This window comes from Orycteropus afer, unplaced genomic scaffold, assembly GCF_000298275.1.
Source record: "Orycteropus afer afer isolate SDZICR_OR568_19922 unplaced genomic scaffold, OryAfe1.0 scaffold00217, whole genome shotgun sequence".
Taxonomy (NCBI): Eukaryota; Metazoa; Chordata; class Mammalia; order Tubulidentata; family Orycteropodidae; genus Orycteropus; species Orycteropus afer.
This window is the reverse complement of record NW_006921804.1, coordinates 4,554,841-4,566,070: the sequence shown is the minus strand read 5'-3', so window position 1 is coordinate 4,566,070 and position 11,230 is coordinate 4,554,841. Positions and strand designations below refer to the sequence as shown.

Here is an 11,230-nt window from a genome sequence, read left to right as displayed (position 1 = left end):
TTGTCAGGACCATTCTCTGGAGAAGGATATCATGCTTAGTAAAGTGGAGGGTTGACGAAAAAGGGGAAGGCCCTAAACAAGGTAGATTGACACAGTGGCTGCAGTGATGGGCTCAGGTATAGCAAGGATCATGGGGCTGGCACAGGACCGGGCAGTGTTTCATCCTGTTGTACATAAGGTCGCTATGAGTCGGAGACAACTCAACAGCACCTAACAACAACAACATATATATAATAGAGCTAACAATGAGCAAAGTTATGATAACTTCTTAGCCACAGCCAACCACCCTGAGGGAGTGAGTAGCTAGACCTGTGGGTTCAGGACCGTGATCACAGGGCACATCAAGCTCAATTGGCATAACATATTCAAAAAACATTTTTCTACATCCTACTTTGGTGAGTAGTGACTGGGGTCTTAAAAGCTTGCAAGAGGCTGTGTAGATGCAACAATGGGTCTCTTCTCATCCAGAGTAAAGAAGAATGAAGAAAGCCAAAGATACATGGAAACAATTAGTCCAGGGGACTAGTAGAACATGTGAACCTCAGCCTATATGACCATGAGACTAGAATAACAAAATGGTACCTGGCTACCACTGTCACACTTGGAAAGGGATCAGTGCAGGAGATCCTGGATAGAGTAGGAGACCAATGTGGAACAAAACTCCAAATCATAAAAAAAAAAAAGTCCAGGTTTACTGGCCTGATAAAGCCTGGTGAGACCCCCAAGACTATGGCCCCTAGTTACCCCTCAGGTCTGGAATTGAACTCACTCCCTGGCTTCCAGCCAAACAACAGACAGGCATATGGGGTGAACATTTACATTAGATAGATATACTCCTTCGAACAATTGGGAAAATTGAGGGGCAGTATTTGCACAGGGAGATAGCTCAGGAGGCAGAAATGCATAGGAAAGGAGGACACAGAAGAGGAAGTGGGAAGAAAGCTGTTGCATTGTGGGAAATTGCAGTCAATGTCATGAGACAAAGTATGTGTGAACTACTATATGGAAAATGAATTTGCTGTGTAAACTTTCACGCAAATCACAATAAAAATTTTTTAAAAAAAGTCATTCAAAAAGTGTAATACAGAGAGAGGTTGATTCTCAGGCATGGGGTCTGATCAGAACCTGGATGACATGAAGGTTCCCCTCTGAGGAGAGCATCTCCTGATCCCTGGCAAGACAGATGCCATGTCCTAAGCCCCTGCCTTCCTCCTCCACAGTTTCTTTAGGATCATGGACAAGCATCCTACCTTGCTCAACAATGGCTGGGCAAGGGTCCTTTGGCTTGAAGATCCAGTTTTCAGAAGTGGAGCCTCTCTCTTCCTCCACTGACACCCACCCCCAGAATTTGGCACTTAAGGCTCTTGTAAGTTATTCCCTCTATTGACACTCCTGCCCTCTTTTCCCAAGGCACTTCTGTTTTGTTGACTAATTCCCTTTGGTAATTGGCTTTTCAGCTGTGTTCAGAGTTGTTTCCTGTGTTTATTTCATTATACAAGAGAGAGGAAGGAGAAATTTGAGTTGGCCAAAGGAATTAGGAAAATAATGCCCATCTCTCTGATGTCCAGATGGAGCAAGCCCCTTAATCTTTGGCCCCATTTCCCTGTTGCTGTCCCCCAACTGGTTGGAACAGGACTGCCTGCAGCTAAAATAACTGAGGCAGGGGGCAACTGTCAGGGCCCCAGGAATGCATGAGGTCTGCTAACACCAACTACTGGGGAAAGGGTTGTCATCTCTGTGGAGGTACTAGAGAAGTTGGAAAGGGGGGCTGGGAGAAAGAAGGCAGAGATGAGCTCAAGGTCCCCAGAGAATGGAGCCTTTGTGTGGGTACCGATGAGGGACAAGGAGGTGATTGTATGGGAGGGCCGGAAGTGCCACACAGACTTGCACCATCATAACCAGTGCTGGATTCACCCCTCTCCTGCTCCGAGAATTCCTTGTGCCCCACAGGGCCAGTTCCAGACCTGGTCAGGGAATGCAGGATATGCCTGAAGGCTGCAAAGGATGGAAGATGGAAAGAAGGATGTGCAGCCAGGGGAAAAAGAGAGGTGTCCCCACCATTACCCCAGACCAACAAAACAGGAGGCAGCAGGAAAAAGACAGAAGCAGCTTTTACTGTATTTACATCCAACAAAACTTTGCCATAAACAATCCTTATTGCACAGGTCAGGCAGGGCCCTGGGTGAGTGAGGCATCCCCCAATGAGGAGTGGACAAGGGTTAGGACTGGGGGGGCACCACTTCTTTCCAAGGGGTGGTTGGGATCCCTCTAATTCCCACCACCTGATTTTCAAGGCTGCAAACCACTGGACCATGGTGTCCCATTTCCCTTCTCTTTCTCACCCTCCGTGAGAACCTCATAAGCGAGGAGGCTGAGGCTTCAGAATAAATAACTTATAATAAAATACAAATACTAAGGTAGGAAGCCTTGGGCTCCTTCAGCAATGCCAGGGGAGAGGGGCCACTATTGGTGGGGAATCCCTCCCTCCCATTCAGGGCAAAGGCTCAGTAGCTCTGTTATCTTTCCTGTTGTTTTTTAAAACAAAAACTTCTAAAATGACCAGGGCAATGCAGATCTGTGGGTTCCCTGGGAGCAGGGGTGGTTCCTGGTATAGGACAGGGGAGGAACAGAGCTGTGCTTAACTACCTCCAGACCTCCCCCAACATCAGCACAAGGAAATTGGGCAGGTTGGAGATAAGGAACTGTGACTTTTAGTAACAGTAGTAGATCCCCTCTTCCTGCTACCCTCACTTGGAGCCTATGGCTGGGCATGCTTGTCAGCCTGACCCCAACTCCTCTATAGAGGAAACAGGGAAGAATCTTTTCTTCCCCACCCCACCCTAAGACTAGAGTGGGAAGCTAAGGGTCCCTAGCATTCCAGAGGTGCTCCAAAACATTTGCGGCAGTCAATGGCCTTGGGCGTGGGCATCTGTGCCCGCCGCTGCCTCAGTTCCTCCTTGCCCATACTGCTGGCCAGCTTGTTAAAGGCAGACTTGTACTTCTTGTCGAAGGCCACTAGGGAGGAGAGTAGAGGCCAATGCATTAGGACCCCGGTCTCCCATCCTGACCACTGGTCCCTAAACTATTCCCTCACCTATGTCCACGTGGTCCTTGCCCAGAGCAGCCATTGTCAGGAATAAGATCTCACGGTAGATACCCCTGGAGTGGAGACAGAAGGGTATGAGTGAAAGAAAGGGTATGTGGAGCCTGGGACAGGCCAGGGACCTCCCAGATGAAAGCAGCATACCTCTGTAGGTGCAGGCCAGTAGGCGGTGGTCCTAGTGTGTCCAACAGAAGCCCCACAGCCTTGTGTACCTCATTGAGTCCAACATGGCGCAGCACTGACTCTAGCAATGCCAGGCTAAGGGATGGAGGTACTGGGCCTGGCCATACCACCCGCTGAGGGATCTGACCTGAAAAATAGGAAGGAAGGGGCCAGGATCATTGAGCATTCTGGACGTGGGACCTACCCCTCTTACCCTAAGTCAAATCTCAGACTCACTGTGGACCCTCCAGAGCACATAGAGAGGTGGGCAGCTTTTGGGGTCAGGGGTCAGGACATCCCACAGCAACCGCACCTGCACTGAGGCTGGATCAGGGAGTAGCCAAGGAGATGGGACCTGGGACCAAAAGAGAAAGTTAGACTCACGTAATGGGAAGCAGAGGACAGGAAATGGACAGGTGATGTTCAAAGAGACAGAGGAATATTACAGGACACAGCCAAAGAGAAAAAGGAAAAGAACTACCAATGCCCCCCATACACACACACTTTAGAATGTAAGCTCTTTGAGAGCAAGGACTTTTGTTTTGTGATCTGCTACATTTCCAGTGTCTAAAACTGTACTTGGAACATAAAAGGTGCTCAATAAATATTGATGGAGTGAATAAATAAGCAAATGTTATTAAATCATTTTCTAGGTCTCTACACAAGGTCCAGCCACTACACAGGGTGTCTATCTAGCAGTTCTGTAAGGTGGACACTTAAGCCTCATTTTACAGATGAGAAAACAGGCTCAGAGTGCAACTGAGGTGAAGTGAAAGCGCCAGGATTCAAACTAAGTACAACAAACTCCAAAGCCTGTGCTCCTTCTGTATTCAATGCCAAGGACACAGAATACTACGAGGACCAAGTGCTGGGGGATAAAGAGGGAAGCACTCAGGAAGCAGAGATCCCATGAGGGCACAGACCTGGGGGTGCGGGGGCCCATCACAGGAGGCCAGTACCAGGCCTGGCAGAATACTGGGCAGGCGCAGCCGCTGGAAATACCACAGAAGGTTCCAGAAGATGATGGGGTGGGCAGCGGGCAGCTCAGGTAATGCCAGGACCTCACTGCCCTCGTTCTCTACCAGCGACTCCAGCTCCTTACGCAGCACCAGGGGGCTCAGGTATGCCCATGCCCCACCCTCGACCCGCCGGGAGGCAACCTATCAGGCACAAGAGGAAGAGGACAGTGGAGGGGGTGTATGGCCCTACCCCCAGAGTGTTGACTCCCAATGAACCATCATGTCTAACAGCTTCTAGAGTACCCTTGTCCTCAATGCCCATCTCTCTCCAGTAACCCTGGGTCTCCTCCAGAGGGTGCCACACCCCCTTTTCCCATGCCCCTTTGGCCCAGCCCTTACCCCCATGTGCCCATTGCAGAGCTGGGGCTCATCTAGGGCAAGACAGAGCCTGCGGTCACTGAGCACAGGGCCAGGGCCCCCAGGAACAGGAGCATCTTTGCTGCCACTGGCACCAGCAGGGACAGGCTTGGGGGTGGGGGCACTGCAGGGGTAGGATAGGAGGAGGGGTCAGCTCTTAGATCTCCATCTTCCTGTCCCACCCACAGTACACTTGCCCTGCCTTGGGCACCTGGGTCGGGAATCAAGGGTCTGGACACTAAGCAGGGGCACAAAGGGGCAGGCGCAGAAGGGGCAGGTTGTGTTGAGATTGGAGTCATCAGGTGCCCAGCCAGCCATGATCTCCTCATCGTATACCAGTGAGTCACAGGCACGGCACAGGGAGCAGCTAGACAGCAGAATCTGCAGACAAGAAGACCCCAAGCAATAGGCCCTGTTTGGCCCCCAGCACCCTGGAGCCCATGCTTTTTCTCTAGCCCCTCCCACCTCCAAATCCCAACCCAGCCTCCTCCATACCCTCTGCCTTTGACAGGGTGAATGTGCACATGTGTGTGTATATGTGTATGTGTGTACACATCTGTGTGTGGTGGGGGAGGTTATCCTCACTTCCAAGAAAGGTGGGTGAAAGGATCCAGGGGTGTCACTGAGACGCTCTGAAGAACGGCGAAAGCTCAGGCTGCTGTAAGAAGAGTCTGAGATGTCCCACTCGCTGCCCAAAGATGCTGAACTCTGCCATTACATGAGAAAGTGTGTTCAGCCGACCCCACAGGATACTTTTGCTCTATGACCTCTCAGGGCTCCCTCTCTGTGGGCATTCTCTCAGTTAGCAGCCCCTCCCCAGGCCTTCTGGTGCTAAGGTGTCTGGGCCCTCCTCTCCCTGGTTACCTCAGAGGCAGTAGATCCAGGGCGCTCTCGGGGGCGCAGAAGGCTGTCCATAGGGCTACGGCGGGCTGGGGGAGGCAGGTCAACGGGCAGCTCAGGTGGGGGAGCACGGGAGGCTGGGGAGCGGCGTGAAGGAGTAAGCAGCTGTTGGAGGCGCGCACCCAGTCCTCGTCGGGGGGTGCCTGCTTCATCCTGATGCCCACTAGCCTTGGACAGCCGCCCACTTAGCCCTTCCAGGGCTTCAGTGGATTGGGCATTCTGGGCTGAGCCCAAGGCCCCTGGACTGCCTCCAGGTGCTGGTTCCTCCCCTGTCAGGCTCAGATCTGAGAGGCTTCCCTCATGCCAGGGCACAGGTGATCCCCGGGGTTCCAAGACCCTCAAGGCCTCAATCACTGCAGGGCAGAAAAGAATCAGGGAAGAGACAGCTGACCCCTTCCTCTAGCTGCCCCTTTCCTAAGTAAACACAATTCCTGGCTATACAAACTCTGGTACCACAACCCCCCTCCCCGAGACAACATTCCAGGCAAGATGTCCACAGAGTCTACGGTGCCCACCACAGAGGGCCACACCTCCACCCCAGCTCCGGTCTTCCCTCTTACTGGCAAGTGGTTAAGCAGCTGACTAAGGGGGGACGTCAGACAAGGGCACTCACTACGGGCCACGCCGGCCTCCACAGTGGGCTGTGCCCCACGGGCACTGCCCAGGCTGCTGCTCTTCACCAGGCGCCCCATGGGGGAGGCTGGATCCCGCAGGCTGCGCCCAGCCCAGGTAGTCTGGCGCTGAAGGGGACGGGTGGGAGAGGGGCACTCCAGATGGAGATCTGTGAAAGCCAGGGGGGGAGTTGAAAGACAAGTCAGCTAGGGACCCAGCCCCCTATTCTAAAACAGAGTTCCTTGCATGAACGTTGGGTTTGTGGGGGTTCTCCTAGGCAGAACTCAATCCATTTTGTTACTAGTCACGTACAGTTTATCGATCCCAGAACACCCAATGCCAACCTCTAGGCCAGCCCCAGCTCCTCATGCCTCTCTCTGCCTGAGCCTGGCTTCTCTTTCCTCAAGCCTTGTCTTAACAGTCCCTACCCACCTGTCCCGGAGCTGCCTGCATCTTCCTGTGCTGCCACTGCTTCCTCCTCCTCCTGCTGCTGCTGCTGCTGCTGCTGCTGCTGCTGTTGCTGCTGCTGCTGCCGCCGTTCTCTCAAGGGCTGGCGGAACTGAGCAGCCCCCAGGACAACATTCCGGAGCTTGGCCCAACGCAGGCGCCCACCTGGTGTGCCAGATGGCCACTTGCTTTCCAGCACAGCCTGCCAACCACAGTGCCCATCAGGGTGGCCTACTTCCATACCTTGACCCCAGCATGATGCCCATGGTCTATCCAGGGCCCCAGGGACCACCTATCCCTCTAGACAGCCTGCCTAGGACTGTCCTGCCAGTGGCTCAGCTGGGAACAAGGGCAGGTGACAGTAGATAAGATACCTCTGGAGAGGCCCAGAGGAAGCCAAAAGCGGTGGAGAAAATTTGTATCCAGATTCTGCTACTTACAAGCTATATGGCTTATAGAAATCATTTCCCTTTTTGCTTATTAGTTTCCTCATCCAAAAAAGGGATGCCAGTTTAGTATCCTGGCTAAAAGCCTGAATCTGGGAGCCATGACCTATGTGCTCATGTTCTAACTCCCTAACTTCCTCACTCTGGCACTTTGGACAAGTTACTAACCTCTCTGCAACTTCATCTCTTCATCTCTAAGGTGAGGGTAATAGTCATGTCCCCTCATGGGGTTGCTGTGAGGATAAAATGATTTAAAAAGTGTAATGTGTTTAGAATAGTGCCAGAGCACAACAATGACAATGGTTACAGCACCTATTTGAACTTCACAGGCCCAGTCTCCAAGGAGCCAGGAGACTGTGTATGCACAGGGAGACAGCTTGGGGGGGCAGGAGTGCATGGGAAGGAAGGACACAGGGAAGAGATGGCTATGAGGAGGAAGTAGGAAGAGAACTTGTTGCATTGTGGAAGATTGCAGTCAATGCCATGAGACAAAGTGTGTGTGAACTGCTATATGGAAAATGAATTTTCCCTGTAAACTTTCACCCAAATCACAATTAAAAAAAAAAAGGAACCAGGAGAGCCACAGGTGTCAAGGAACAGCATCCTCCCCATATACACCCCTAGTGCAAGCTGTCATCGCACACCTTGACCCTAATTTTGATACCTTATTGTAGTAGCCATAGGTAATGGTATTAGGCACGATGCCCGCCCGTCGCATCTCCAGCATGACCCGCACAGATAGCACAGGCTGCCCATAGTGGGAGCAGAGCTGCATCAGCACCCGGTAACACACCTGGGCCAGGAGAGGCACAGGATGAGAGGGGACTCACCCTCAACCAAAACCTCAAACCTCAGCAGATTCTCTCTCCCAGTCTCCCATTCTCAGACTTGCAAGGCCCCTGGCAACTCAGAACCACCCATTCTTCCTGCTGACCTGCCACGCTGTGGGCTCCAGTACTGTACCCTGACCATGCTCATTCTTGGAGTGAATGTTCATGCAGCATCTGCCCAACATTGCTCCCCGTCTGCCTCAACTCCACAGCTCTCCCTGGCCTCCACCAAGCTTCCCTATCACAACCCCCATGACTGTACAAGCATCACTGGTATATGGAGCGGGCATGGCTGGGTAGGCACATGGCTGCCTACCTCATCGGGGAGCACCACCTTGCGGCTCTCCATCTGGCGCAGCACATGGTAGGCTGTGTGCAGTGCTCGCACCCGGGAGGGCGCCGCCCGCACGTAAGCAGGCAGACACAGGAACCACAGGCCGTAGCAGTGCCCCAGCAGGCACCGAGCCCACAGCTCAGGCATACCTGCTGATTTCTGTGCCATCCGCTGTGCAACCTTCATCTCCTGGGTGGGGCAGGGGACACACACCAGGGAGATTACAAAGCCAGGACTCAGGTCTTAAAATGGTGTGGGGAGAAGTCCACACCCAAATGAGATCCCTGAGGAAGGGCCTGTGCTCTGAGGAAGCAGGAGGGATGCCACATCACACAGGCATCAGCCCTGGAGCTGACGCCTAGCCCCTGAGCACAGGCAGGTGCCTTGAAAGAGGTAGCCAGCTCCTAGATTCCCAGAAAGGTCACAGGAGAAAGAAGAGGATGACAATAGCAGTATGTTTATACAATTTTTTTAATGTGCCAAAAAAAACCCAAAAATCAAACTCACTGCCATCAAGTCAATTCTGACTCATAGCAACCCCCTTTGGGTTTCCAAGTCGGTAAATCTTTACAGAAATAGATTGCCCAGTCTTCCTTCTATGGAGTGGCTGGTGGGTTTGAACCATCCACCTTCTGGTTAGCAGTCAAATGCCTTAGGTCCTATTCTACCAGAGCTAACAACTTTATGAGCTCTTGCGGTGATAGGAACAGTTAACGTTAACCAAAAAGTTGGGTGGTTCAAGGTCACTGAGAGGCACCTCAGAAAAAAGGCCTGGTGCTCTATTTATAAAAAAACAGCCATGGAAAAGCTTATGGAGCACAGTTTGACTCTGACACACATGAGGTTGGTATAAGTCAGAATCAACTTGATGGCAACTGGTGGTTTAACAACCTTATGGGGTAGGTACTATTATCCCCATTTTACAGAGAAAGATACTGAAATGGCAGCCCTTAACCTGAGCCACTTCTGGTGGTGCCCACCTGCTGGTTACCTGTTTGGTACGGCGAGGAGCAGGACTGCTAGGGGCACTGCGGGACAGGCCTGGCACAGGCAGGGCCCTGGATTGCTCTTGAGGAGACTCAAACAGCTCAGCCCGTAGCTCCGGGAACCCATCATAGCTGGAGGGGTAGAGAGGGGCAACATCAGGCACAGTTAGCACTGGGCCAAATAAACTGGGTTGGGCCAGGCTACGGGCCTTGGAACACAGACAAGAGGAGATAAACAAGAGGCTCTCACCAGTACAGTGGGGTGGATTCACTGCCCTCTGGCACTGGAGGCTCCTCAGGTGGGGTGATAAAGACAGTGAGCTCACTTCCTGACAGCTCCTCCAGCTCCACCAAGGGTGTGGGTTCAGGCTTCTCCTGCTCTGGGTGGACCTGGAGCAGGATGGTAAGAGAGTGAGCATTAAGACAGTGGGCATGGAGCAGGGGCCAGAGTGTCCAGAAAATGACATCTCCTAAGGAGAGCACACTCACAGGGAAGGAGCCAGGGGGCCCAGACTCCACCAGGCACCTGAAGACAAAGCTAGGAGGGTGGAGTCAGGAATGGGAAAATGGGATGCAGCTATATGTAGCCAAGTGAAGCCAGCCTCATATGGCTGCACAGGTTGTGCACTGGATAACTTGAGGGCGGCACCCCATCGCTACTGAGCTCTGGCAGGGGCCCTAGGGCAACAGAGACAGCCAGGAAGAGGGCAAAGGCGAATAGGCACATGTAGGAGGAACAATGCCCAGTACCTTGTCAACACAAGAGTCGAAGAATTCAAGGGCAGCATGCCGAGCAGAACCAAAAGAACATTCCTCAATGAACTGAGAGAACATCTGCGTGTGCAGCAGCTGAGAGTACAGCTTGTGGCTGGAACGTTCCCGGGATTTCAGGAAGCCTGAGGGGGATGAGAATGGGGCAGAGGAGGCAGATTACCAGGGTTCTCCATCATAGACACACCCTTCCCGAACCCCATTCTTGGCTCCCTGCCCACTCAGGATCCTGACAGGACACAAGACCGTCAAACCTATCATCTCTGGGCTCTGTAGCATTATCTATCCCACACACTCAGCTGACCGGCTCAGCTTCCCCAGCGCTATGATCTTAGAGAAATCTGGCCCTTTTGTTTGTCTATCTGCACTCACTGCCTCAGACTGGAAGTTTCTCCAAAGCCAGCATGCCTGAAAAGAGCTTTGCCCATGTGGGTTGCTCGCCACAGAAGTCACTCTCTGTGTTTACCCTAAGCCCAGGGTTCCCAGAGTGGAGGGCACAGCTGATCTTTTTTTTTTTTTTCCTTTACTATTACTGTGGTGAAAACACACACAAGACCTTCGCCAACATAACAACTTCCACATTTACAGCTCAGGGATATTGATGACATTTTTCATGTTTGTGCCACCATTGTTACTATCCTTTTCCAAAATATTCCACCACCATTAGCATAAATTCAATGCCACTCAAACAAAAGCTTCCCTTTCCCCCTCCCTCCTACCCATGGTAACCACTAATAATCTTTGATTTCCATTTTTTTTTTTTTCTCCAACTTATCTAGGAATTTTCCCTCCCCTCCGCTCCCACCCCTGGTAACCAACAAAGAAAGTTTCCTTCCACGTATAAGCATTTCCTTGACTTCTTACAGGAATGAACTAATACAATATTTGTTCTTCTGTAATTATGTACTCAGCATAATGTCCTCCAAGTGCACCCACGTTATGCAGTGTTTTACAGATTCTACGTTATTCTTTAGGGCTGCATAGTATTCCATTGTGTGCAAATACCACAGTTCAGTTATTCATGCCTCAGCTGATGGGCACTTAGGTTGTTTCTATCTCTTTGCTACTGTGAATTGTGCTGCGATGAACATGGCTGTGCATGTATCTATTCGTGTCCTACCTCTCTCTTCTGTAAGATTGTTGTTGTTGTTGTTATGTGCCGTCAAGTCAAACCCGACTCATAGCGACCCCTCCTTGGGTTTCTGAGGCAGTATCACTACAGAAGTAGGATTGCCCAACCTTCCTTCCGAGGAGTGGCTGATG

General features: G+C 51.8%; 1 protein-coding gene across 1 annotated transcript in view; it reads right to left on the bottom strand.

Annotated features, from left to right (window-relative positions):
* Positions 1 to 2,869: 2,869 nt before the first annotated feature.
* Positions 2,870 to 11,230, bottom strand: part of DENND4B (DENN domain containing 4B) — a 14,275-nt gene continuing 5,914 nt past the window's right edge. Inside the window, exons 13-28 of the mRNA XM_042782011.1 lie at positions 9,947 to 10,092; positions 9,447 to 9,586; positions 9,202 to 9,328; positions 8,193 to 8,399; positions 7,711 to 7,839; positions 6,586 to 6,802; positions 6,155 to 6,322; positions 5,506 to 5,894; positions 5,227 to 5,349; positions 4,853 to 5,022; positions 4,624 to 4,765; positions 4,189 to 4,425; positions 3,503 to 3,620; positions 3,248 to 3,413; positions 3,095 to 3,159; positions 2,870 to 3,015 (exon numbers count right to left, since the gene is read on the bottom strand). Of these exons, the coding sequence (XP_042637945.1) occupies positions 2,870 to 3,015; positions 3,095 to 3,159; positions 3,248 to 3,413; positions 3,503 to 3,620; positions 4,189 to 4,425; positions 4,624 to 4,765; positions 4,853 to 5,022; positions 5,227 to 5,349; positions 5,506 to 5,894; positions 6,155 to 6,322; positions 6,586 to 6,802; positions 7,711 to 7,839; positions 8,193 to 8,399; positions 9,202 to 9,328; positions 9,447 to 9,586; positions 9,947 to 10,092 (2,690 nt within the window). The remainder of the gene's footprint in view (positions 3,016 to 3,094; positions 3,160 to 3,247; positions 3,414 to 3,502; positions 3,621 to 4,188; positions 4,426 to 4,623; positions 4,766 to 4,852; positions 5,023 to 5,226; positions 5,350 to 5,505; positions 5,895 to 6,154; positions 6,323 to 6,585; positions 6,803 to 7,710; positions 7,840 to 8,192; positions 8,400 to 9,201; positions 9,329 to 9,446; positions 9,587 to 9,946; positions 10,093 to 11,230) is intronic.